This window comes from Nipponia nippon, unplaced genomic scaffold, assembly GCF_047370975.1.
Source record: "Nipponia nippon isolate SJK-2023a ecotype South Korea unplaced genomic scaffold, ASM4737097v1 scaffold_1, whole genome shotgun sequence".
NCBI classification, from domain to species: Eukaryota; Metazoa; Chordata; class Aves; order Pelecaniformes; family Threskiornithidae; genus Nipponia; species Nipponia nippon.
The window spans coordinates 120,377,025-120,404,914 of record NW_028262290.1 but is presented as its reverse complement, the minus strand read 5'-3'; the positions used below and the strand labels follow the sequence as shown (position 1 = coordinate 120,404,914).

Here is a 27,890-nt window from a genome sequence, read left to right as displayed (position 1 = left end):
TATAGAGAGACCCAAGGACCAAACAGGGAAGCTCAAGTGGACTTTATTGTAGTTATTAGAATGTACAGGGACATTAGTGCACTGGTTCTTATTTCGTTTCTCAAATTCAACGTAGGAGCAGTCAGACGCTGAAGTACTTGTACCAGCTCTTTGCTTTTTGCACATTTAGAATGTGTAATGTGGGACGTCTTTAAATCATTTTCTGAAATATCCTTGAAGAACAATGTAGTCAAAACCAGGCTAAACAATTTCTTCATAGACTGCTTGGTATTTCAAGGAAATACTATAGATACCAAATATCTTTAATAAAGGAAGTGATTAAGAGGTGCTAACAGGGTGGTAGGATACAGATAACCGATTTTATCACTGCCTTTACAGTCTTTAAAGTCCATTCTATTCCATGATCTGGAAACAGTCCTTGAAAACTTCATTATAACACTATTTCTTTATTACAAATATTTACATATTATATATTAGTACAAGATTTATTTCCACACTTTAACAATTCCATCCCTTGATGCAGTTACTATAAATCCTTGCGTTGTCTGGAAAGTTGCAATATCCGTGATAATATCATGATGTCCGACGGGGAGAGACTCCGGACTCTTCCGAGGGGTCTCATCAGTGGGACCCAGTTTTTGCTTGTTTTGAATTTCCTGTACAAAAACAAAGTAAAAAATGCTATTTACAGGAAGGTAAGCACTTGCAAAAGGGAATTATCACACATATTAGGTTATAAAAAGACCAAAAAAACCTCTTTAAATGAACAAAAACCCCCAAAATCTCCAACCCTTTGACGGCTTACTTAGGATTACTCCTTGGTTCATTTCCTTTCCTCACACACAACCTAAGTCTTAATCTGCACTGACATGACAGCTCTCTGATTAGGGAAAGAATGTTTTTTTTCTCATATTTATTTCAATGACACTAACTACAAGATCTGACAGTCTGGGGGGGGCAGGAAAAAGCTACAGCGACACATACATCTTAGCTTCCCAAGGGTTTTATAAAAACTGGTTCAATAGCATGAATATAATTTAGAACTTCACATGAAACACTCAAAAATCGAAGTGCATAGGTAGACCCTCACTGACTTGCACTTTTTTTTTTTTAACAGTCACCTTTGAAGTAGCATTCATTCAATTGCACTGAAACAAAACATTGTGCTATTCAACAACTAGTGCCATTGCCCGTTCCAAAAGTCACTCTGAAAGATGTAATAAAAAATGCAGAGTTCTGCTACCATATTATTTTGGTCCCAGTACATCTCACAATGCCCTGCTAACATCCTACACCAAAGATGTTCCAAAGACTGATCAAAATCAAAAGTGTTAAGACACTAGATTTCAATATCCCAAAAGAAACATGACTCTGGCTTCTGCATGTAAGTATTATTTGGTCAGTCTAATTCTGTCAAAAACAACCGATTTTTTTTCTTTTAAAATAACTTCTTCCTAACTGCCTGAAAATGCAACGCTGACACCATCCATAAAAGGGAAGAGTGAGACAGTTATAATTAAACCCATCATGCAATTAATATAACCCACAACGCCATCCAAAAGGCAAGCAGAATAGGTATCTATCAAACAAAGCAAAATACCTGAACCACCTCTGTGCCCTCAATTATCTTCCTGTAGTAGGAAACAGATGGGCAATTAGAACTTCCGGCAACAACATATGATCTCTCAGGGTAGGCTAGATCCCAAAACCTAAACGCAAAGAAACAAAATCAAGTTGAGATGTTAAATTTTATCAGCTTAATACAGCTGTTTAAAAGCTGTCTTGCTTTTACTATGAAAATGAGTGGGCGCAAATGCTATAGGCTTTCAACACTTAGTGGAAGACAGCGATGCAGAGAAATCAACATTCATATCAAGCTTACACGTGAGTTACTGTTTTGTTCCTCGCAGCCTATCAAGAATGTTACAGAAGGGTACACATTGTCTTTCAGAGAAGCACCGAGTTTTGCACTACTTCTGCTGAGAACAATTCTCTCAGCTCACTGATGCTTACCAATGAACACATCTTCAGCATTATTGTTTTGACTTCTTGGAGCTTATGTGTATGCAAGGCTTGGCAAAATTTAGTACACCGGCAGGGGTGGAGGGGAAGGTATCAAACAAAAATGTTGTTGGTTTTTTTACCTTATTTTCATGTCTGAGCCTGCTGTCAGTAATATGGGATTACCGGATGCTGGACTACAGTATATTCCATGGATGCTGTAAGGAGAAGGCTAGTAGGGAAAATGGACATATAAAAATAAGTTATCGCCAATAGCTGTTGCCATGCTCGACAAAGGGAATGCATTTTTCACCACATTCATCCATCCATCCAATTTCCAAACGTTTCTCAGAAATGTCGAGTTACTTTGTTAACAGGCCACATCTTAATATATTAAGGTAAATTGCTTCCTTTTATTCCTTATGTTTCACAGGGCAATGCAACAGATTTAATTCTGCATAATGCTTTTATGGAATCTTGGAAATTACATTTTCAATGATGGCAAATGAGAAAGATTGTTTCTAACAGAATCAGGCAGGTGAATCATGCTGAAAAGCACACGGATGCTCAAATTTTTATGCTATGAAGGCATTAAGGGACAGACATGTAACAGAAAACTAGCTTGAATCACAAGTTCCCTGTGTGCAAAATGCATTGAGTAATGAACTCAACCTGCAATCTTTGTAGCACGTACAACTTCAAGTTTAGGTAGATTCCAGATCTGCATTTACAACATTTATAGAAGCAGCTGTGGTTATTTTTATGTATGTACTTGTGTTTTAGGAAAGATATCCCAGATTGCTCCTTCCCCAATTAACTCCTTGGAGAAGAGCAACTTCATGCTTTAAACTAGCAGTTAAGTGTAGTAGTGGCATTATATTACAGAAAGAATGTGCAAAAGAGCAGATGCTTACAGAAATATGCACAGTCCCAGAAACAGCAAGTCAAAATAAGTACAAGATGCCACCCCATGAATTTTGGCTTTGCCATAATCTTTACAGGCTTGACCGGCTCATGGGTTTTCTAAGAACGTGACTGGATATAGCGAGTGTTACAACTACATTCCACGGATAGCGGAAGAGACCAATGAAGATTCAGGTTACACTGCTGTTTTACAAAGGGGGATTTAGTTTTGACAGCAAAACAATCATGGTGCCAAAATAAATCCCAGGGCAAGTTCCTGGTGCCAAACTGGCAAAGCCACGGAGAGAGGTAACTGTACTGATGCACAGCATCGAGTCTGAGGTTGTTCTAGCCCCAGCTACAGAACAGAAACAGGGAAAGAAAAAGACCAGACCTGCAGTTCCGAAAGAGGAGGTGCGCTGCTGGCCCACAAAGTGAAGCGTCGATCGCCAGTTTCCATATCCCACATGGAGACTTCATTATTGCCTTGAACAGCTACAGGAAAGATAGTGCCAATGCAAAAACCATAAAACAGGTCGGTTGGCTCTCGTACCTGTGTTCTGCTGACATGATACAGAGGGCAGGACACAGACACTCTCCGCTTGCTCTCTGCAGCATTTTTCTTAGTCTTGCTTTAGCAGTAAAGCCATGCATGTGTTCTGTTGGTTTTACCGCTTAGTAGAAGCTTCACTAAAGTGCCTCATTTGAGAGAGTTTAAATGAAACCTGCTTTAATCTCCGACCCTTTTTAAAAGGTATTAGAACCTCAGTTTCCTCCCTAGGTAACTTCTCATTCTTCTTTGAGAAGAGAAGGGACTTCGGAGACGACTCCTGGACAGGTAAGACACCAACCCAAAGTTATAGAGTTCAGAAGCTACAGTGATGTTCCACACCCGTGTTTAGTGCGGACAGGCAAAGAATTCTGTTCAAGGGATCGGTTACATGCCTGGCAGCAACCTAGCAGGCAAGGCCTTTTTAATAATACTCTAAAGTGATGAACTTTGTCACCCCTTTATTTTTTAGCAGGGAGGAAACAAACTAGAAAGCACAGAGAAGCTTGTTTTATTCATATGTTTTTTCAAGAAATTTATTTTATTTCCCAGGGTGGTTAATAACTAAAATAGGAAGTGAAGCCTAAGAAGGAAGTAAAATATGAAACTCAAATTACTCTCATTTTACAGCAACTTTATCAATTTTGTTATTGTAGGATTAGTTTAAGCTACTTGTCCATTTCAGAATGTGTTCCTGACACAAACACTTAATGTAAATATGACAGTGCTACACGCAGTGAGGATGAAGCAGCTGTGAGCATACCAGATGAGGAATCTTGGGAGATTTTCGAAAACTCTAAGCCATGATACAGCTGGGTTAGATTCAAGTGGGAATTGGAATGGAATAACCTTTCAGTCTCTGCTCTACAGAGGCACTGAAGGCAGTGGCAGAATTCCCATCAACTTCAATGTATGTCACAATTTTGGGTTTTGTCTTTTATACCATTTTGTCCTTGAAAAGTGATATGGCAGACAGCACACAGGGAGGGTCCCTCATGAGAGCTGTAATGCTCAGAAGATGAGAATTGTAAAGGCCGTCTGTCATTTTCATAATGGCTTAACACTACTTCCCTCACCATCTCTCTCTTTTTTAATTTCAAAAAGCCAGGAAGAGCACAGTGGCAGAACACAAGTATGAACCTTCTTTTTTTCCTCTCCCCAAGCAAAGCACAAGAAAAACTACAAGGAAGAAAACAAAACAAAACAAAACAACTCCCCCCAGGGCTTGAAGCAGAAGCTGAAACAGAAGCTGCTTTAATCGCAACCTCTGGCAACTGTGAGGCAAGTTTAAGACATCTTTTACCTGCAATTACCCAGGACTGATAGACAGGATGCATGAGCAGGCGTCTGATTCGGGCCTTAGAAGGGTGAGAATGGCTGGAGATAGGTAACTGAAACCTCATGTCCCAGCATGCCATGGTACCATTGCTGGTTCCTGGTGAGAGAAAGCTCCCCATAGTCAGATGGATAAATATACTGGGTTTTGCCCATATCCTTGTGCTCTGCTCCTAGGGAGATGGCCTTCAGCCTCAAGTACTTAGAGGGCAGAATACTTCCCACAAATAGATCAGGAGGTATTTCTCTCCTCTGGTTGGAGAAAAGCATATTCTGGTCAAATCAGATCAAGCAAAAGCTTGAGCTGTAGTTATTGTAAAAGAAAACCAGAAGGGGTGGAGGGGGGCGGAGAGAGAGAGAGGGCAGCAAGAAATACAGGCTTACCAATACACAGCCAGCATTGGTGTATGTCCACAGCAAATGAAGTTATGAGGCCTAACTTCAAATCATGTTTCAGTGTCCAAGCGTTGCTGCTAGACCGCAAATCCCATCCAACCAGAGATCCATTAACCGTACCATAAGCCAGTACTGACTGAGCTCCTGAATTGAAGTGATGCATATCCACCACACAGCCATCATCCTTCAGATCTAAGGACCTGGGTTAAAAGAATAAACGCATTTAGAAACAGATATGACTCCCTTCAAGTTTAAGACTCCTTCCAACAGGTAATGCTGAGCAGCATTTTCCTCTTCATGTCACTTCTCAAGGCATCTGCCAGAAACAACTTTCCAATTTTAGTACAATGGATGCTTATGTTCTCTCAAATCTCTCTGCCGATAGGACCTGCAAGCCTTCTGCAGGCTAGTAAAATGCTGTCAGCAGCTCTTTGCAAACATAAACATAGCTCTGTGCTCTGGGCCTCTCAGTGTGTTTGATAGTTCTCTCCCATTCATGCTCCACATTTATCAGATATTCATCTACCCAGAGTTTACAGGCAGGAACACCCCTCTCCATGTTATACTGCCAGCACTGTCATCAGTCACCTTCTGTGTGTGCAAATTGACATCTTCTTCATGCACAAACGCAGCGTATACCAAAAGGGAAAATCTGGTTTGTAGTTTCCATCTCCATTAGATTTGGTTTACTTAATTTCTGAACTTAATCCCAAATAAGAGAGGACATTTGAGACAGATACCTTACTTTTACTTTGGACAGAAAACAGGTCTTTGAGATGGTTGCTGGATTTGCTGGGGCCTGGATATGTCCCTCGCTCAAGCTGGAAGATTAAGCTGTTGAATGCCAAATGTTCAAAAACTGCTTATATGGAGAGAGGTAAGAAAGAGCTAAACGATCCCCAAAGACTCCCCTAAATAGTATGCCATCCCCCCTATCTTTGCCACCTTACTCACATTAAAAGCCTGGGAGAAAAAAATGGCAGGCCTGAGGCCAAACCACATGCTGTACATTTCACAGAATCATAGAATTGTTAAGGTTGGGAAAGACCTTTAAGATCATCGAGTCCAACTGTTAACCTAGCACTGCCAAGTCCACCACTAAACCATGTCCTCAAGCACCACGTCTACCCTTCTTTTAAATACCTCCAGGGACGGAGACTCAACCACTTCCCTGGGCAGCCTGTTCCAGTGCCTGACCACCCTTTCGGTGAAGAAGTTTTTCCTAATATCCAACCTAAACTTCCCCTGGCGCAGCTTGAGGCCGTTTCCTCTCATCCTATCGCTTGTTACTAGGGAGCAGAGACCGACCCCCACCTCGCTACAACCTCCCTTCAGGTAGTTGTGGAGAGCGATAAGGTCTCCCCTCAGCCTCCTCTTCTCCAGACTAAACAACCCCAGCTCCCTCAGCCGCTCCTCATAAGACTTGTGCTCTAGACCCCTCACCAACTTTGTTGCCCTTCTTTGGACATGCTCCTGCACCTCGACGTCCTTCTTGTAGGTGAGAGGCCCAAAACTGAACACAGTACTCGAGGTGCGGCCTCACCAGTGTAAACATTTATCTAATGACATGTAAAAGAATTTCCAAAATTACTTTATAAGTGTTAACATCGTAACAGGGGAGGTAAGAAACTACCAATCCCAGTGCATAAATAAAAGAATTGAGAACTATTCAGCTGGACTGTTTCAAGCTCATAACGAGTTCAGTGATACAGGAGGCACCAATAACCTAGAGCTATGAATTCTCAGCCCTGCATGGTTGTCTTTCAACCCTTCTTTATGAAGCGGGATAAGATCATGGATTACAGCCTTCCAAGTACAGCCTGGGCTCAGCCAGCAGGAAGCCTAGAGCAAATCAAGGGATCTAATCAAGGAATATGCTAACAGCTTGAGCTCTGTGGTGAGAATTAACTGCTCTAAGTACATACCTGCTTTGTATTGGATGGATTTTAGGAGATTTAGGGAGTTTTGAAGCTTCAATACCAAGAAGCTGGATGGCACCATTATCTGAAGCTATAGCCAAATAATGCGAGCCTTGGCAGAACGTAAGTGTCTTTACATGTCCTCCAATCCGAGAGTATGTCAAAATGGATCTAAACAGTAGAGAGAAAGAAGGAGAGAAAAAGAGAGGAAATTTTTTTGTGGCACTTAAAAAAAAAGTATTACTTCTCTCAAACACCCACTTAAAACCAATGGCTCAAGAGAGAGAGAACTCTGAAAATAACATTTTCTAAATGTTCCAAAATCAGAAAGCAACAAAGCCTGTGTTGCCTCTGCAAGCTTAACTCTCCACCTTTGGGCCTCTAGGCTATGACAGTCTCTAACTGCAGAAGCAGACATCTGTCTACCAGTAAAATAAAAGTCTAACCTAGATCTGTATCAAAGTAGCATACCGTACCACCTGTGTTTCAACCAGCAATACAGCTTTCCTGCATCTAATATCAGTGGATGAGATAATTAAGCATAAAGCTAATTTGTTCCAAAAAACTCAGATGGCTTTAAAACAGCAGCACTGTAATATATTTATGCACGTCTAGAAATGAAATCAAAAAGCCTGTAATTACTACAACTGCGAAGCAGTCCCTTTGCTAGTGATTTTTTTTTTTCTTTTATTAACTAACTGAAACAGCAACCTACTATTTTATAGCTGCATGCCAAGAGGAACACCAGTATATTTCATTATTGATATCTCCAGCACACCCACACGACTCATATTTTGCTCCCTGCCCTACTTTATTTTGCACTCCAGCAGCCCCAAAATCCCATGAGTTTTAAAGCTACCTGGTTGTAGTGGTTTTTCCTTCCATTTTTTGGCTGTTCCAGATTTTCACTGTGCCATCATTTGAGCAAGTGGCAAAAATAGAGTGTTCATCAGAGACACGAATGCGGTTCACAGCAGACTTGTGTTCATGAAGGTGAGCTACTAACAATCCTTTGGGACGCCATCCTACAGGGAAAAACAAAACCATAAAGTTTGTTGGTGATTTCATAACCTAATTAGGAACATGAAAATCTCCCTGATCCCATCCACCAACAGCTATATCGGGATATAGTCATTACAGCTGAAAAACACAGAAGGCACTCAAAACACGCAGCTAAGGCATTTTAAATATTAAAGGCAAAAGCCTATTTGCTCAGTTCTAAACTAAACCTTATTGGCAGATCTGGGTGAGAGTTTTCTTTTAGACAGGTTCCATGTACGTTCAGTGAAATTACAAAGGGCCAGAGCCCTTCTTCGTAGACTTTGTAGAGATACTAGTGCACAGTCCTCCTGCTATCAGCATGCAGATTGCTGTGCTGCAAATAGCAATCCCATAAATGCCCAAAATGCACATAATGAGCAACACATGTGAACAGACTTAAGTTCCTGGATTGTCTGTAGAGGGCTTGAACTCACAGGCTCAGCGTTGCACAACATGCTACATTGTCAGCCTTATGTACCTAGTAAAATGAAATAACAGCTCTTCTAAATCCCATAGAAAATTTACTCCAGTCCTTCAAAAAGGAATTGAGTTGAGCTGCCACGAAATAACTCTTGCCAAGAAATTGCCAACATTTGTGTGATGTTTCCTCCTCTGAAATAAGCAACACAGAAGTACCTGTCTGCACTAACAGGCATCTACTTTAGAGAAGGATTAACAGCAGATGATGGTGATGAAGGACAGACCACAGCAGATTTCAGATAAGACATAAACTTTAAATATGAACATTTTTCTGGCACTCGCTCATGTGGCAGAGCAGGTCAGCTGCTTGTATTGGGACGTGTTATTTCATGGGTTGTAAAACTCTCTTCAGAAGACAAATGCATGGCTTAGCCAAGCTCAGTCAAGGTTAGCTATGTTCAAACACTTTCTGGTTGGATCATTTTCCTGATGATTTTCTACTACTTCCCTTAAATTGACGTGGTAGCTGTATATGCCCAGGTGTGTACATTTAATGCTAGATTTACCAAAAGACTTTAGCATCACTGTGTTGATTACTGCAAGCCTAGCTGGTACAGACTCTGCTCTCAACACCTAGAGGTTAAGCACATGAATTCCCATTAGTAGAGGCCAGTCAGAAATCTCTATATGGGATACCCAGCAACAAGCACATTGAGTGGAGAACACCAGCAGAAAATGCTGAGGACTAATCTGAGTAAATCCGAATCTCAATTTGGAGCTTCAGAATTTAAGATGTGGCCATAGGAAGATGGCTGTGATTTAAAATTGCATGTTTTGTCCCAGAGTGGCTGCCAGAGCCCTAATCGGCAAAACCTGGGTGTCGCAACCAGGGAGGAACAAGAAGGAACAAGAGGTAAAAATGTCTCTCCCTCCAAAAGCAACAATGCAGTATACACGTCTTCTCTTTGTGGCTGGGCACTGGTCACTGTCACCACTGCTGATGGGGACAGGCTCCTTTGTAAACAAGGGCAGTTCAAACAGCCGCCCGCAGTATGCATGCCACTGGGTAAGAAAACCTGGCCAAGAGGTTATAACACTCAAAGGATGGCTGAAAGTCTGGAGCCACCCCAGGCAAAAAATACATTTCTCGCCTCCCAGCGCAGCGTTTCTCCCCTTGCCCAAACCAAGCTACAAGCTGTTGCAGGATGGCAAGTTATCTTCCGTATACCTGGTTACAAACAACTCGCTTCAGAAAACTCACTGGAACGGAGCGCACAACCTGGGCTTCAGACCAGCAGTTTGGGTCCATTACTGCAAAGGCAAAGATCTAGGTTCCAGACCCTCTTTCATAGGTCACGCGTGTATTTTGCCAAATAGGCACATTTCCTAAACTAATAATTTCCTCTTTTCCCCATCTTCTGCATTTTTTCCTTGAGATGATGATGTTTTCATTCAAATTAGATATATATATACATATATATGTATATATATATATATATATATATATATATATATATATTTGTATAATAACCTCAGTGGGCTGTGATTTACCTGGAGGTGGGGGCTTGCTCTCCCACTCAGCATTCTCCATCATCTGTTTGGCAAGCCTCTCTGCATTACACTGTTCTCGCTTCTGCTGGATCAGCTGCTGAAGTTCAGTTTTGCAAGTGGTGATGCGCAACTGGTGTGTGGATGGGGACGCTGTACTGCTCAGTAACTGTATGGTTGGTTTCCTGGGTTGAACAACTGTTCCATCAGATGCCTGTAAGAGATAAGCACTTAAAAATATATGCCTTACATTCTACACACAGATAAATCCTGCTCTTAAGATTACTGGGTCACATTGAAGGAAAGTGGAAAAATCTTTTTTATTGAATCAATTAGCAAGGAATTAACATTAAAAAAAAAACTTCATGCTTGCATGAAAGCAATTAAAAATAGTGAAAATTATTATTTATAGAAAAGCTTACCCATTCACTTATTCTACCCTGTTTGCCTAGTCTGTTCTGTATTCTATTTGTAGAAACTGTAATGTGCCGTGCACACCTCTTAATGTGATTATTACAGAAGCAGTTGTTGATCTCAAGACTGACAGAATTACAGGTTAGCTCTCAAATGATTATTTGTTTATATTGGGCTTTAAAAATAAAAGTGTGAAGTGTTTCCCTCTTAGTTCAGAGTAGACACTCATTTAAAGCTAGCAGAAGTTAATCCCCAACTAGAAACAGAACAGAAAGAAGTGTTCAATGTCAAGAGATGCCTCCACAGCCTGCAGGGCTCCCAGCCTATCCTTCTGTAGCCAGTACTAAGTATGACAGGTATGGGATGTCTAAATGCAGCTATGATGTGATACACCAGTTCCGAGTTAAAATCATGACATCTCTTCTCTTCCTCACAACACATATCAGGGCATGCAATTTGAGGAAAAGTCTTCCCTGCCAGAACAGCTTACCTAATAATTGGCTAATCCACAAAGCCCCATCTCTTCACACAAAGCATCTATTTGCTAGTGAAGCTCTTCTGTTCAAGTGACTAAACTTACTTCCATCCTCTCTCAATCCCTATTTTAAAAATAAGAACTTGAAAGTCAGCTACTCTGCTGGAGGAGATGCCAGGGAATAGCACCAGTGTAAAATAACCTCCAAAGAAAACAAGAATGCCACATCCCTATAGTCCCACTTGGCTTTAAAACAACTGAATTATTTCAGTTTAAGATGCAAAGATAGTATTTTCCAGCAATACCTGTGGGGAGGATGACAAAGTGGCACAAATGCCAGCTGAGGACTCCGAACGAAGTGGTTTCCCAGCCTGGATGGCTTCAGGATCAGTAGTTTGCCCATGTCCTTTGGGTATTGGCTGGGAGATGTTAGTTGGTTCCAGGGACCCAAACATGCTTTTCCATTCTTCATTTACATTTGAATCCTGCTTTATATGTTTTCTGGCTATAAGCCAAGAGGGAGAGAGAAAAAAAAAATGGAATCATGACAACATTCACTCAGGCTGGTCATTACTTTCAGACCACATGTGAGTCCAATGTTTACATGCCAATTCATTATTTATATAGTTAATAGAGAAAAAGGTACTGCTAGGTTGTTTAAGCCAGCTGACAGGGATTTATGAGGCAAACAGAACACACGTAGCAACTGCTCTTTTTAAATCTTCTTAATCCTACATCTGACTCATGCAATAAATCATTCCAGTATAGGGAAATTCTGTGTCTAGAAGGCCGCAGGATTAGACTCCACGTGATCATTTTTTCTTATGACAGTTACCCCATTACTGGCATAAGACAGGGATAAACTTCCAATAGCCCAGTATGCAAATCACTGTCAGTGTCAAATATGATCAGTTTTCCATCACAATCGCAACATCACCTGTAGATTCAAGAATGTTATCTGTAAATAGGAAATTTATTTATTTTCAGCATTCCTCTGGAGTCACTTAAAACTGTAAAATATAGAAAGCGAAATGAAAACATGGGACAAATCCAATTTGGACAAAGTCAGTGAAGAAGTTAAAGGTGTGAAGACATTGCAGGTGACAGTTTTGGGTGAAGTCAATCAGTTCAAATACAGACTTCACACACTAACTTTTAAATCCTATTCACTCTTGACTCCACAGGATGCAAAAAAAATGAAAAATCCTGTACTTACGTACTTTCCTTTAAAATGATATGCAAAACATTTGCATACTAGCATCTTAATTCTGTAAATAAGATGGCAATAGCTACCTAGTTTGCAGATTTCTGCATTTTTACATCTGAAAACAGAAGCTATCAGTGGTGTACAGAGGGCGGCCTTACAAGCTTGACAGAGCAAAGAGGAAGCTCATTGTCTAGAAGAGAAGAATTTTGAGGCTACAGAGAGCTGGAATAGAGTTAGCAGCAAATGGATTTCAAAGCTGACCAAGGAAATACAAGAGGTTTTTCAAGCTGAAAGAGGAGCAGGAAACAAAGTAAAATGGGGGTGGATGAGCAGCTGAAGAACCCTAAGGTCAAAAAGCACATACTTGGTGGGTGAGCAACAGTTGGCATTCCCCAGTGCCAGCATGTTTCAGCATCACACCTAGGCCCCAGTTTCCTCCAGGCTACCTCAAGAATTCATCCTGGATTTTCACAGTTAAAGAGCTCATCACTTCTTGAGAGGAAACAGAGATAGCAGAAATGTAGCCTTCATAATTTACAGTGTTACCATGGGTCACTAGAGTCCTGTTTGTCACAATCAGCTAAACAACCTGTGCATATTACTACTGCAAATGCAGTCAAGCTAATTTAAATACTCTCAGGGGCAAAATATTCCCATCTTTCACTGATCCAGAGAGCATTCCAGCACCTCACATTTCAAAGAGCACCAGTGATTTTCTTATTACAGACTCAGTGAGGATGGTGATAGTTATGTAGGCTGAATTACTGAGAACACTTGCTGAGTAAATTGAAGACTTAATTCTCTGACCCTGAAAGAAAGGCTGTACTTTATCTATACAGACCACAAACTATACCAACCACGTTTGTCATCGGGCTCCTGCTTTGTTTTAATAAGATCCACTTGTCTCCCAGTTATTCCCAGAGCTGACAAGTCAATCACCCCTTTCTGGCTGCTGTCATGCAGGTGGCTCTGATCCACTATATTGGCTTTAGCTTTATTTGATTTTAACATAAAGTCTTTCAGTGCTAACAGTTTGTCTTCTTCCTCCTCAGTCATCCCCTACAGAATAAAAGAAAAGATATTATTATTTACTTTTGAACAAGAACATGCATCAAGGCATGAAGATGTAAGAAGCAGTAAGATTAATGACTGGCTCAGAAGTGGAAGGAGAGAGCACATCCCCAGAATTCAAGACATCAGTCTATCACTCATACAAGATTTTGGGGAAGCTGCTGTTGTATGAGAATATCTTTCCTCCTCAGGAACAGGACTAGGAATAGTGAAAGGGCAGAATAGCATTTAATATTGGATCGCTGTCTGGTGCGATCTGCTCCGTTGCCACCTAGGCCATGCTTACAGCCCATAAGCCATAGGATAAAAAAAGGAGAAAAAAAAACCCCAACCCCTAAAATCACACACACACTCAGCTGCAGTTCTTCCTCTTCCCAGTTCTCACTACTTTGTGGGGGTGATTCTTAGCGTTCCCCTCTTCACCTATAAACCTCTTTCCAGCTCCCTTTGGCTTTTGCACTGTTACTTGCATGTCTGTCTCTTCAACAAATGCATACTCCTCTCCAACACAATACACAGCACATATTCTGTAACACTGATACCATCACCGATGTGTCAGAAATCTGAGACATACAACTGAAGTCTTTAAAAAGAGGATGTATTTGGGAAATCCAAACGCAAGGTTGCCCTATTTCTGGCAGATCTTTTCAGAATCTTCCTTAACTTCTGAACCCTTTGTCCTACAAGCATATAGTGAAATCAATGAAGTCAATGGTTTGCAGGATCAGAACCTCAGGCTGGGAGTCCCTCAGAGCAGCAACTGCAAGGTTAGGGTCTGTGGAGACATACAGAGCCCAAGAATCTCAAGCCTGAATTTCAAAGTAGAAATAAAAACCAATCACTTGTGAAAGTAGCTTCTTCAACAGCTGCGCAATAGCAGGGTCCTCTGGGGGCGGGCAGTCAGGGAGAACACCATTCCTCTTCTTCTGACGCATCTGAAGGTGTCGGAAGAGGCTTGTGATATCCTTTGATCTCAAGACATAATCAAATATGGAACGGCTGACAGGCTCTTTAAGTACACTTAGCAGGACTATTTCTTTATCTATCTGCAATTCAAAAAGAGAGACCAGTCAACACAGAGGAGGATGATATCCATATAAACATGGGGAAATCTAGCAATAAATGCTGTCATCTCACGTCTACAATGTTTGCGCTTTTTTTTTTCCTAGCCTCGAAGTCAGTAACTGGACAACTGCAAATATTAATATAAAAATCAATCTCTTCCTCTGAAGGCATGTTCTAAAAACCAGTTTCCAGCTCAGTCCTGACGAGATGCTTTCAAACTTACAATAACAAAAAATCATGTAGGACTTAAAAATTATTGCACATGATTGTGCCAATAATCTAGATTCAACTTCTCTGCTTTCATGAAAATAATATCTTTCCCTGTGTTGGTCCTATCAGATTTTCTCCGTTCTCTACCCCTGTTCTCCCAGCAGTCTCAGTATGTTAACTTGGCAGTGCTAGATGGGATTAAAAATTCTACTACGAATGGATGAAGTTTGAAATATCATTGTATCTTTGTCCTACGTATACCCTGTAAAAATATCAACTAGACGGGCTCTTCCCCGTGTCAGTCAGATTACCAAGTTTCCTCCTACGTATACAAGGGAATAAGCATGCACAAGCATGTAATTAACTAATATTTAAAGGCATATTAGGATATTAGTAAACAGTCAGAAGAAACTGATGAGTTAAGGCATAATTTAGAATCATTAACTGGGGCAGTCCTTATACAGATTGTTCATTACTATTAAAACAGAAAAAAAACAAACAAATTTCTGTTCTCCCAGGTGGCAATTCAGTGTCTGTTAGTGTCCAGAGAATGTGTCTGAACAAAAAGTCTTGTATGCAATCCAGATGACTTGCAGCCCCAACATGTCTTTCAGTTTATACTTTTATTTTAGTACTTGATATTTGCTGTTTCAAGAGTAAGACTTAAGACGGCAGGGGTGAGGGCAAGCCATATTCATGAAATAGGCCCCCAGTTGCAGTCCCACAGTTAAACAGCCAAACCTAATTCGGCCCAAAATTATGACATAAATGCTTGTATAAAAGTTAGAATACTCAAAATAATTAATGGGAGATGTAAGTACTGCAGCTGTTTCTTATCTATTTAAATACCTGAGAGATACATTCTACAGGTCCTAAAGTTATATGCAAAGATGCCTATATGATCATATTACCAGCATCATGCAGGTCATTCCTAGACATGTGCTCTTATGAAATGACTTAACTCATCCATACTGAGCACTCTGCCCTTACCCTTCGCAAAGCACAAACACAGGAGTAGCACTGCTGAAATCCCAAGCATGGCAGTCGCTACCTAACAGACTGCTCATGTTTTCAGAGGGTCAGGCCCACAGTCAAATGGGTTGGCAGGGCTGGAATACTCGGTCTTGTAGATGAAAGCACAGAACACAGAAACACTTGTTTCGCAGCCAACTTACCACGCCTTTTAGACTCCTATAAACTAGCACAATATTGCAAGAGTTTGATTGTAAACAAGACAAAAAAGGGCTTGAACCGAAGACATACCTGTTAATTTTAGGCTTTGTAAAGTGTTCTGCAATATGCAACAAATTTGAGAGAACAGTCTTTCAAACATGGAAGGCAATGGCCATTCTGTCCATGTCAGACAGCAGAGATCAAAAAACTACATCGCCTCTAACCTTAATTGAAAAAAAAAAAAAAAAAATCTAATATTCTTATAGCCAGGACCATAGCCAAGACAGATTTGAGAATTACCACTAGTCAAGATATATTCACATTAATATTATTTTTAGTATTACCTGTATTATTGGTTGTGTGATAAAAGGATGGAGGTATGGCATTAGCTTGCAGTAGACGTCAGCAATATTCAAATACTGTGCTACCACAGTGATAAATCCGACTGCACCGTAACGTATCCAAAGATTAGGATGACACAGGAAAGGTGCTGAAAGAAAATTAGGCTGTTAAAATATATCATTCATATTAAAGAGAGGGGATCATCCTGTATATGGCAGCCTGTGATGTCATTTCCTTCCCCTAGAATTACCTCCAAACTGAGCCTTCCCTCCTGCAGAGCACCAAGGTTAAAACACTCATACTGAGAAAATTATTTCATGGATTTCACTGTGCCTGTGCTACTCAGCTTCCTTGCTGTTGCCAAAAAGCAGTTTTCCTGTTTCTTCATTTCAATCCCGAATTGTCAACTCTAGATTTGCAAAGGAGACTAATCCAAAAATAAATCTCAACCTTATCCTGGACAATTATAGAGAATCCTAATACCAGTGATTTATTTTTTTCTTTTTAAGTAAATACTTTGTTCCTTCCTTCTTCCCCTCTCTTCCTTGAATACTCACTACTTATATTGTAAGATTATCAGACTCGGAAGTCCGTCTCAATTATGTGGGTTTTAACAAGTTGTAATCAAGGGACCGTATCTAATCATGAGATATAATCACAGATCACCTGCCTTAAATTCTGAATGCATTTGAAAAGCCATAACATTAGGAAGAAGCAGACTACATCTCAAAACATCAGTTGGTATTTTGTTTTCCATAAATAGCTGGTAAATCTTGGGCCTGTCTAAATTAAACTGCTAAGCCTGATGAGGAAGGAGAGACCAACTCTGTATTCAAGGTTCTATTGAGTTAAACGGGGTTTTACGGTGTTAGAAACAGGACGAGAAAGGATCATGTATTGTCTGAAGGACTGGATTCTCCCCTTCTTCACAGGCTGATGGGTAAAAGTTTGCAAGTTATGTGCCTGATCAACTTCCAGAAGTAACCAGGAATTTTTCTTTGTAGGAGGTTGGCATAAAGAACAAGGAAAGATCTTAAAGCAGAAAGTTTTTTGACTAATTGTTCATTTGCTGCTGTTCTATATAAAATCAGAGAAGATGCTTCCAATTTGTTCCACCAAAATTATTTTTTTAGAGTTCTGACCACTAACATGGTCCAACTAGCAACAGTTCATTAACACAATTTTGTGTAGATTCCAAAACAGTATTATAGGTTTGCATATTGGACAGCTAAGCTGACGATGAAGCTTTGTGTAGTACTAAGATTTCTTTCTTTAACTAGAAAACAAGGTATTCTCCAGTATTCCAACTTACCGATATCACAAGCAAACTCATAAATATGGGGCTTTTGCAATAGCCCCAACTGGCACATACAAGTAAGAGCATTGAGGGCTTTATAAATGACAAATTCTTCAGCATCACTGAGACCTTGCTGAAGTAGAGGTTTCAGTATTGATGAGCTTTGCCAGCCAACGTAAGCAGCAACACCTGAAACATAAAAAGAACACATAAAAATCCAAAGCAGCACTTCCTTGCCTTTCCTCACCGAAGTTTAAAATTGCTATGTCGCAGAGACATCTCAAAACAGATTATTAGTCATTAGAAAAAAAGGAAGCTGCTTTCCATTCAAAGTTAGACCAATATTCTGAAAACTGTTTGATAGAAGCAAATCCCCGTGCCTGCAGAGGTCCTTCCAGATGCCAGGCACAGATGTCAACACAGAGCTGGCCAGCAGAAGTCTGAAACAGCAAGGCAAAACCAGCAGTGCTCCTAAGGGGTGGGGATGCAGTGCCTGTATTTGTACCTGGGAAGGACACGTGAGCAACAATGAAAGGTTCTGTTAGCAGGATTTTGCCTTGTAACTTAGCAGTGATTGTAATTTGAGTATCATTCAGACTCCTGAAAAGACTGAACTGGATACTGGACTAATTATCAGCAAGGAAAATCTATAATATACATTCACTTAGCCACAAAAGAATCATTAAGAGTCAAAAAGGAACTTTTAGAACAATCTTCTAAAACTCTTCCAGCCTGAAATGGCCGCAAGACTTGCTGTTTAGTTAACTAGTCTCAAATTATTTGCCATCATGAGGCCACCTTGACCCTAGTTTCAAAAATTAATCCAATTTAAAAATATATTTCAAAATCTTAGAAAGAAGCCAAGATCAAAAGCAAAATGAAAGTAATTCCTTTGAAGCTGCTGGACAAAAATATATCAACTGCATCGCAGTAATTCCTATTCTTCTTCCTTTCCTACGTGAAAACCAGCCACTAGCTACAGGAAACCATCATCTGGAATTGCTTGTTTGGATTAGATAACCCATCTACAATAATTAATCTCTGGCAACAGTCAGGGAGATGGACCTTGTTGGATTTCTGATCTTTCCTTAGCTTTACATCCATCAAGCTAACATTGTTTCCCAAAAACAACTGGGCAAGTCCTCTGATTGTTCTCAAGAGAAAAAAATTAGTTTTTCATTGAATAGCTCAGGCTTATTGTTGCTATTGTCATATGTGGTACACCGCATAGACCATACCTGCCTCTGCTTCTAACCCAGTTATTTGGGACGGATAAATACCAGAAAATTCAATGTCTTCCCATCAGAACTGAGATGAAACATAAAATATCACTTTCACTCTAATAAGGGAATAATCAATATACTTGCTCATGTATTAATGCTGGGCTTTGCCATCAGTCGCTAAAAAGAAGAGAGGAAGAAGGGAGAAATAGCACAGGTAAGCGAAATCTCCTCAGTGCCACTGTTACAGGAGGGCATCTGCCCACAGCCGCAGGCAGCAGTGCCTGCACATACTTAAACACAAGTTAGAGAGCTCAGTTTTAAAGATGTGCAAAAGCTTTAAGTAAAACAGTGTTAAACAAAAATATAAATTTTGAATTCTTCTGTGGAGGTTTTGAACAGATGCTGGGAGAGGAGGAGGAGGAGTTAAAAACATAGGTTACATGTCTTGACTTTTACGCTTAATTGCCTCACATCTCTCTACATGTCTTTTGCAAGAAGCCGGGGCACTGTGATCTGTGCTTTGGCTGCCCCATTGCTCCTTCTAAACAAATTCTGACAAGTTATCAGCACCACATCTCAACAGGGTTTGCCAGCACAGCATTTTGTGGCTTCCAGTCATAATGGAACATGTGCCTACCACAATGGCCCTGCTGGAAGTTTGATCAGGCTCGTTTTTCTTGCCGTGCACCTGAAGTACCATTTTTCCCCCCCAGGTACTGCAATGGGAAAGTTTTCTTGACTCACAAATCCTGAGCACTGACTCTCAGCAACACTCATATGGAATAATTTCCAACATACATGGAACATCAGATATACTTAACAGCTGAAGTTGTCACTGGTAAGATTTTTTAAAATTGTTATTAAGTTTTCTGAGCTGACAGGAATCTAAGTGAGATTTTAAGGCACTAAAAAAAAATTTTCAAATTATAATTTTAGCCTATACCTATGCATAATTTTCATTATATGAACCGGTCTACTGAAGTTAATGGGACTATGCATAGATGTGAAGTGAGGCAGCTACCAGACAGCTTGCAGAAATCTTAGTATTTACCTGTCATAATTTAGCTTTTTGAGTTAGTGGCTTTAGCAAAGACCCAAAAAAAAAAAAAAAGCATTTGGAGTTTATTTTTTATGTTAATCTAACATACACTTAAATGCCTCAGTCTCATTTTATTAAATATTTGGACTAAAAGAAAAATATGTTTGTATTTACGTTGTTTCATCTTCACTCCCTAAAGAAACATTTACACCAAATAATTCAGCAAAGTCCTTTCCTATAAATTATAGGAATCTTTATGAGAAAGGACTTTTACATGACTGTTAACAGTTTCCAGGATATGCAAAAATTAATTTATTTACATTATTGTCTCTCTGGTCTGTTTGGCTGAAACCAAACACTTACCAACAATGCTGTCAAAGAAAGCTCCTCGAAGATGCCAGTCATTCTTATCATTTAAGAAAGTGATCATATGAGACAGAAGAACATCATTGGCTTTCTGACGTCCAAAAAAGACACAGAGACGTGTTATCCCATTCTCCATCAGTGTTTGTTTCACAATATTCTCTGGGTCACTTAGCAAAGTCACAACTTTCTGCTGGACCATTTCATGCAAGGCTTGCAACTCTGCAAGAGACAGGATGAACATTTGGGTTGGCGAGAAACAATATGTGCATGTGTACTACCTGCTGCTGAAGGAGTTACACTGACAGGTCATCCTGAAGGACACCCGACTCAGTAAGGCGGGCAACGCGACAGAACCTCAACAATTCCAACGACTGCCTTACCAAAGACTTCAGACTAAGCACGAGGTGGTGGTAAAGCCAAAGAGTATAGAAATGCAAGACATTCTTACCAGATCAATATATTCTAAACTTGTCATAACTTCAACTAAGATGATCCAGCTCATTATACATATAGGTGAAATGCAGATGTGAAGAAGCATCAGAATGAGTCAGCAGCAAAGTTACAATAGTAAACAAAATTCTTCAAGGCAATTCTGGTTTGATATGTTTATTTGACTATCAGTTTCAAAATTTGTGAACTGACAACAGATCAGGAGTATATTTTTAGTTAGGTAGATAGATTGGCTTCACTAAGGATACAGAGAGGAATAAACGATACTTGAAAAAGTGAGTACTTCCAATTTCATTAAACATCAGCAGTTACCCTAACGACACTAATGAAAAATTTAAAGATGACCTTGCCCATGGCTTCTACTCCATGATGCAACTAAAAAAGTATTTCTATTAAATGGAAATAACAGAATTGTTAATGCACTTGCTATTATTGAAAGCTGTATGGGGGAGGTTCTCAAACAAGCAGCACAAAAATTTCAGCTATTGCTGTCCCAGCTTTGCAGGGGTGATTACCATTTGCCTGCAGTCAGAAGACCAGCTAATTTGCTTTCTATTGTGACTCTGTCTTTCAGTCACATGAAAAAGTTGCCTTCTGGGTTCAAATTTCTCATGCTTGGTTTCTAAAAGGGTAAAAAGAATAGAACTATTCAAACTTCTTTCTTCCTTGCATTACTTCTTTCAGCTCCAAGCTATTTTGAGGGATAGGGGACAGTATTTCTCAGAGATACAGCCTGTACGATGGAGCTTCCTCTCTCACTTCTTAGCATTTCTGAGCTCCTCATGCTTTATGTGAAGGAACTTGAAGGGGATTTTTTTATGTTTGGTTTTGGTAGATTTTTTTTTTCAAGTATCATCTTGCAACTAGTTAAGAGATAATTGAAACATGCCTTTTTCCCTACCAAATGGAGTACGTGTGGGATGTTTACCAGTTATGATTAGTCACAGATTGATCTACTTAGCCCAGAAATGACAGTTTTTAACCACGAACCCTTCCCAGTTTAGAGGACTTGCCCGGCGTGTTCTGGAAATCTATGCGTCACTAAAAAGCACTGGAGCTGGCACACAGGTCACTTATCACCACCCTCCTTCCCAAGGGAAAGAAAAAGAAAAGCCGTCCTTAGGATTTTAACTCATTCTCTGTGCTACAGTTAAAATAGCACAGAGAGCAGTGTTACTGCCCAATGGCACCCATACATTCAGCACCTTCAGGCAAAAAGACAGACAAGAATTGCCAGGCATAGGAACAGAAAAGGAAGAACGACTGAAAAATACAGTTCTATGACTATGCTAGAATTTGACAGGGTTTTCAAAGCTAACGCTACTTGCCACTTCAATGGAAGCGGTACTTGGAATACAGCCATGTTTTCGCAGCTGACTTGTTTACAGAACTGTGAGTGAAGCTGGATGTGCAACCAGGCAGCTAGCATCACAGTCAAATACCTTGAGACCTTTTGGAGAAGAAAAGTGTGCTCGTTTATATACTTTTTTGTCTTTCATAATGTTCAGAACAGAGATGTCTGTTTCTGTGTGAAGCTGTAACACACATGCTTTGATAGTGATTGAGGTATTCTTCCCATTTAATAGGAAGGCTAAGCTTTAAGAGATGAGGAAGATCAGTGTTAACTAAGAGCTTTGGCCCATGATTTGCTGTTATAAGCAGGCAAAGTAAGTAGAAGTAACATTACCTGTGTCATAGTTATCACTAGGGTGAGATGTTTCATCCATTTCTTCACCATTTGGTTCATTTTCCATATTGAGATTTTTCAGCTGTACTAACTCCAGAAATCTCAGAGCTGTTTCTGCCAACAATGCTATGTTTTCTGCAAAGGAAAACGTTTTGGTTAAGAATTGTCCTACTTTGCCAGTTTACATCAGTCTGATGATCCCCCTGATGACAGATCATAACCACTGACAATACCAGTCAGGATGGGCAAATAGGATTGAAATTACACAACATGCTCTGGTCAACCCACTTCTGTTGACCCTGACCCCAGCGAAGCTACCAAGTACATCAAATCACGTGGTACTTTTGTCATGTAAACAAGTGGAAAAATTGTAAGGATATCAAGTGTAAGAAGGACTAGTTTCAGTCTTCTACAACTAGCCCTAAATGCCACCTAATCTCAGGCTAATGACTAACTTGATAGAACTTAAAGGCCAGTTAACCTGAATTAACTAACATGCCCACGTGGTAGACTGCAACAAAACAACGACGACAAACCACCACGCCAGGATATGTATCCTAGGGAATAACAACAGGGTTACCCTTGAGGGCTGGATTCCACTTTTAGAACGTTTGTCCCCATATCTATCCACACAATTTGGCACCGTTCTGCACTGTTTGGAAGCTGCTGAAGCGACTCAGGCTATATTATATGGGTCAGGCCACTGCTGGCACAGGAATAATCCCATCGAGGCAGAAGCCCCACTTAAGCAGCCATTCTGAGTGCTGTCCAAGAAAACAGCAGCATGCCAATGGAGCCTGTCCACAGCCCCGATCAAATCCTCTAAGTCACCAGTCTGACCGCTTCCAAAAAGCATGCTATAGCAACACAAGCTAACTCAGGTATTAGACTACCTTTAAAATATATATATATATATATATATAATTTATTTGAAATTTAAATTGCTTTCTTAAAAGAAAAGCTATTTGAAATTAAGGCAACTTAATCAGACTTAACCACCTACAGTTCAAAGAACCTTTTCAAATTCCGAAAATATTCTAGCTGTACTCAGTTTGAAAATAAAGACAAACCACTGGACACAGAGAGAACCTCTGTGTAAGCAAATTCAACCAGAGTCTATGGGTACCGAGACCTGTAGCCTTTCTGCACTTGCACAAAAAGAGACTGCATTTTGTTTCCTCCATTTCAGCTTATTTAACAAGTTCGGCTTTATATTAGTTTATTTAAAAACTAATTATGAATAGACTATAATTTTACAAGACTTGGGTATTTTTTTCTAAGCTACAAATAAAAGTGAGGCATGAAAAAATGGTTCTTTCGTAAGGCCCTAAATGTGGAAGATCAAGGTGACGAAAAGCAACCGGTTCTATTAATTAACTACACATTGTCTTCAATAATTAGTTTTATCAGCTTACTTAGTATGTGAAAGAAAAACATCACTTGGGACATTTTCAACTGAATTCTGCATTTATAACTTAAAAAAACAAAAACAAAACCCCACGCAACACACCTAAAAATATGCGGGTCATCACAAATAAGGGAACATGGTAAACAGCAAATATGGGCACGACTACAAAGCTTCTTCCTGAACCAGGCAGAACTCGTATATCTGAATAACGTACAAAGAAAACATCTGCTATGGTATAAGCCAGTCTATTACATAGCAAATAACGTAATTTCAGCCCCTGAATATCAAATTTCATTTTGTGGGAAAATAACTTTGAAGCATAGCAACACACTGATGCTTTAAGTTAGTTTCATATTTATTCAGTTCAATCAGGCCACTCTAAGCAAACAATCTGAGCTAATGAAATGTCAATTAAGATAAATTAATAAAAGCAGCAAAGGGTGGGCAAGCTCAGAAAGCCCTATTCACATACTTAGCTACACAAAGAGCAGTTGGACAAGTACTTTTCTTTGTTACGCTCTTGCTTATCCAGGGAATAAAACCAGGGCTGCTTCCCTGAGCATAAGGCTCTGAACTCTGACCCCTTACGTTAGCTGCGGGCAGAGCTGCTGTGTGCTACATCCAGGTCCTAGCCCAAAGCACATGTACACATTCTGCAAGTTGCTTTTACATGCAGAACTACAGAGAAGAATAAATGTTAATTTTTTTTTTTTTAAAAAGTTAATTCATCTAGCAGAGAGCAAACACGTTTTGTCAACTATTTAAAATGTAATTATTTACTTTGGGTACAGATCTACACTGGAAACTCATCTGTTAGTATAAGTCAACTCATTAATTATTAAGTTGCTGCCACCACCTGCACCAGTTAGCTTAAGTGAATACAGGTGTCTTTACCTGCAGTCATTTCTGAGACTTCTGGGGAGATTTACTGAAATAGAAACAGCAAGCTATGTGATGATTTTGAGCAGAGGAGAAAACAGTTAAGGAAATACAGAAAAGCCCAAGATTTAGAGTTTTTGATTGGATTTCCTCTTACCAGCATATGCAAGTCTGACGATGGTGGCTTCATCCTGGGCCAAGTGTGCAATGCCTGGCAGAATATATTCTGGGTAAATGTTAATATCATTGCGTGGCACCTCTTTGACGAGAGCAAGAACTTTAGTTAGTGTCCTCACAGATTCTGCCCTCACCCTGGGCACAGAGTCGTTGCTGAAATGTAACAGATAAGGAGTAATACGATCCAGAAGAATCTCTACGCTTAATCTTGGTGCTAAATGAAGAATCAGTTCCAAAGCAGCCAGTTTTGAATCACAGTATTTGAGAGTCTGTAAACAGGAGGTTATCACAGACACTAGAATAACCAGCCCATTCTCTTTTGTCTCTCCCTCGGCTTTCTCTGTGCGATCATGCCCACAGAGATTGTGAATGATGTTGTCCAGATCTTTACGTATGACCAATATACGCTCATCTGCCGATACAAACGTTTCCTTGGCAAACTGGGCCATGTAAGGCTGAAGGAAAGTGTAAAATATTTCAGGAAATGCATTGTTACGTTGCTGTTTCAAATAATCTTCAGCTGCTAAGCGTTTATCTGGCTCGCGATGGACCATCTGAGTGACCTTGAGAAAGGCAGAAGTAGGAGGGAGTGGGAGAGAAAGATTAAAGGTTTAGACATTTGTAATTAAAAAAAAAAAACCCCAAACAATAAGCAATTTGTCACCAAAGCAGGTAAAATAAACTACAAACAGACCACACAAATGGTTCTAATGCTGTAGTCCATCCTTACCAGTTCTCTGATACTGCAGTCTTCAATTTTGTTTAGGACTTGATCAGGGGAAAAGAGGCCATTTCTGTAAGCCAAAAGCTGGGATAAATCAAACAAGGGTACACCTTCTGTGAAGAGCTCTGCTATTACACAGCCTGGGGAACAACAACAAGTCAAAGATGTCAGAGGATTATAACACACTTTAACTTTGCTTTCTATATGCAGACTAGAACAAACCCTATGCGAGACTTAGCTCAATTAAAAATAAGGCAAATGAGTTGCCAAATTAACTTGCAGACAGGAGACAGCATCTCAAGCTCCAAAAACTGGCTTTTACACTTGATCCCTGAAATATCTCCCAAGTATTTTATTTCAAACATGCCAGCAGCAGAGGAGTTTGCAATTAGGAAACATGAGGCAGTGACTTCAGCCACCTGCCAGCTGGAAAATACATCACCAGAAAGGAAACCCACATCACTATCACGTGGAAGAAGGGTGCTAGTAAGTCAGCACGGATCGGGCAGTAGGTCAAAACTAAGCAGCCCTTTTGCAGAAGGTAAAGAAGTAACCTCTGCTTCCACAGTGAGGCTGGGAGACAGCATATATTCACTCACACAAGCTCATAAGCACAGTGAGAAACAACGATTGCCAAACACAGCCCCCCCTGTTGTATACATGACACACATTCTCTTCAAAAGTCCCACTCCTGCAGTTTGCTCCCAATGGTCAGCATCTTGCTTTATCAGTGGAGTGTCCTGGAAGTTTGGTTGTAAGAATAGCTTGTAAAATGAAGTAACCATCACCTTTAAATTCAGATTTTCAACCACTTTAAGGAAAAAAAAAAACCAAAAAAAACCCGTCCAAACTTATGGCTTTTAAACTGCCCAAGACAAGCCCAAGACTCAAGACAGGCTCCCCCAGTCGGACTCTATCAAGTATTTGTGAGTGGGACTATGACAGGAGCTTACTTAGTTATCCAGCTTCCTGCCTGTGGGGAAAATGAAATGAGAAGGGGCTTTTAAAGCCAAATTGCCAAATTGCCTGAAAGCTGGCTCAGTCCCCAGGCAGCTGGACCTTAGGTGAACCACTGACTGGTTCCTCCTCTTGGGTCCCATGAGGCATATGCTATGCATCCCCTGAACCTCAGCCACGAGAAGATGAGGGTCTGTGGCTTGCGGAAACATCTCTTTCCCAGGGCAGAGTTGAGCCACAACACAACAGTCTGTGATTCCCTCCTCAGATAACATGGTGATGCCCTTAAGTTACGTAGTTTACTGTATTGTGTCTGTACTTTTTCTGTGAATGAAAGGTTTGGGTCTTACGCCTAAAATAAGCAAGTTTTTCCACATGCTGTTCTCTAAGCGCACTGTAAAAAAAAAAAAAACCCAAATAAGCTTTTCTGCACCCTGACACGCAATCATAAACAACGCATTGGTCTCTCCTGATGGCTCCAAGTACCTGCGGAAAAGATATCCATTGCACGTTTTAACTCCCCTCTTGTTCGCTGATTGCTATTTGCCAAGTCTACCAAAGGAGTTGAAGGGTCCCGCATGTTTTCCAACTCCGTAGCAAACATACTGCCATCGACAAAGCGCTCAGGAGCGATGTAACACGTTCTCCTCCGTGACGTGTCAAAGAAATAATTGAAGTCAGCGGGATTGTCTTCAGGAAGATAAGTTGGTTTAAAACTGGCAAAGTCAGTTAGAAGAACCCAGTTCCAGCTGGTCACCATGATGTTCTCTGTTTTAATGTCCCCGTGGCGGACTCCAGATTTGTGCGCCTGGTCCACCGCAGTAAGGATCTGGAAAGCGATCCACCTTTTTTCAATGTTGTTCAGGAACGGCCTGGTGCTAATTCGATCATAAAGATTGTCCCGTACGTACTGCCTGAAAAGCATCGCGGCCTTCTCGGACAGGGTCGCCTTCTGGAAGGGCAGGCAGTTCTGTGCCGAGTGTAACCTTATCTTCAGCTCCTCCAGCTCTTGCTTGTAGCTCGTCAGGGGTAAGGTCGGATCCTGGATGGCAAACACCTTCACGACCACCAGCCCCTCCCGGTGCTTGGCTCGGGCGACCTTGAAGAAGCGGGTGCTCCCCAGGCTCTTGTCGTATTCGAAGTCGTGGATGTCCGAGAAGTAGCTGTCCACCGAGAGGATCTGCGAGGGGGCGATGCCAGCCAGCTGGTTCCCCATGGCGGCACCTCCTCCCGGGCGCAGGCACCGCACCGCGGCTCTCCCCCGTCAGCCTGGGGAAACACACAGCGCCTATTTCACACCGCCCGCAGCCACGGGTTCGCTCCGCTCCCCCTCAGCCCCGCCGCGGCGCAGCCCCCGCTCCCCCGGCCCCCCGCCCCGAGCGGGCCCTGCCGCCGCGGCTCCCGCCCTTCCCCAGGCCCCGCCGCCGGGGCAGCGCTGCGCGGCGCCGAGCCCAGAGGAGCCGGGCGCCGCGGTGGCGGCTCCCCCTCCGCGGCACTCACCGGCGCGGCCCGCCCGACCCAGGCAGAGCCGGGACGCCCCAGCCCCGGCGGCGGGATGGAGCCCGGCGGGACTCAGGGCGGCGGAACCGGCACCATGAGGCGGGCGGGGGAAG

At 41.1% G+C, this 27,890-nt stretch overlaps 1 protein-coding gene across 1 annotated transcript; it reads right to left on the bottom strand.

Moving 5' to 3' along the window:
* Window positions 1–27: 27 nt before the first annotated feature.
* Window positions 28–27,890, bottom strand: PIK3R4 (phosphoinositide-3-kinase regulatory subunit 4). Its single transcript, XM_087770068.1, has 20 exons — window positions 27,778–27,890; window positions 26,764–27,546; window positions 25,327–25,460; window positions 24,577–25,159; window positions 22,133–22,267; window positions 19,993–20,214; window positions 17,383–17,556; window positions 16,073–16,218; window positions 14,123–14,326; window positions 13,067–13,268; window positions 11,308–11,507; window positions 10,117–10,327; window positions 7,964–8,129; window positions 7,111–7,275; window positions 5,174–5,385; window positions 4,758–4,889; window positions 3,299–3,399; window positions 2,145–2,233; window positions 1,601–1,709; window positions 28–656 (listed from the first exon to the last, which is right to left on the bottom strand). The coding sequence occupies exons 2-20, from the start codon at window positions 27,491–27,493 to the stop codon at window positions 486–488; spliced, it is 4,086 nt and encodes a 1,361-aa protein (XP_087626194.1). The 5' UTR covers window positions 27,494–27,546; window positions 27,778–27,890; the 3' UTR covers window positions 28–485.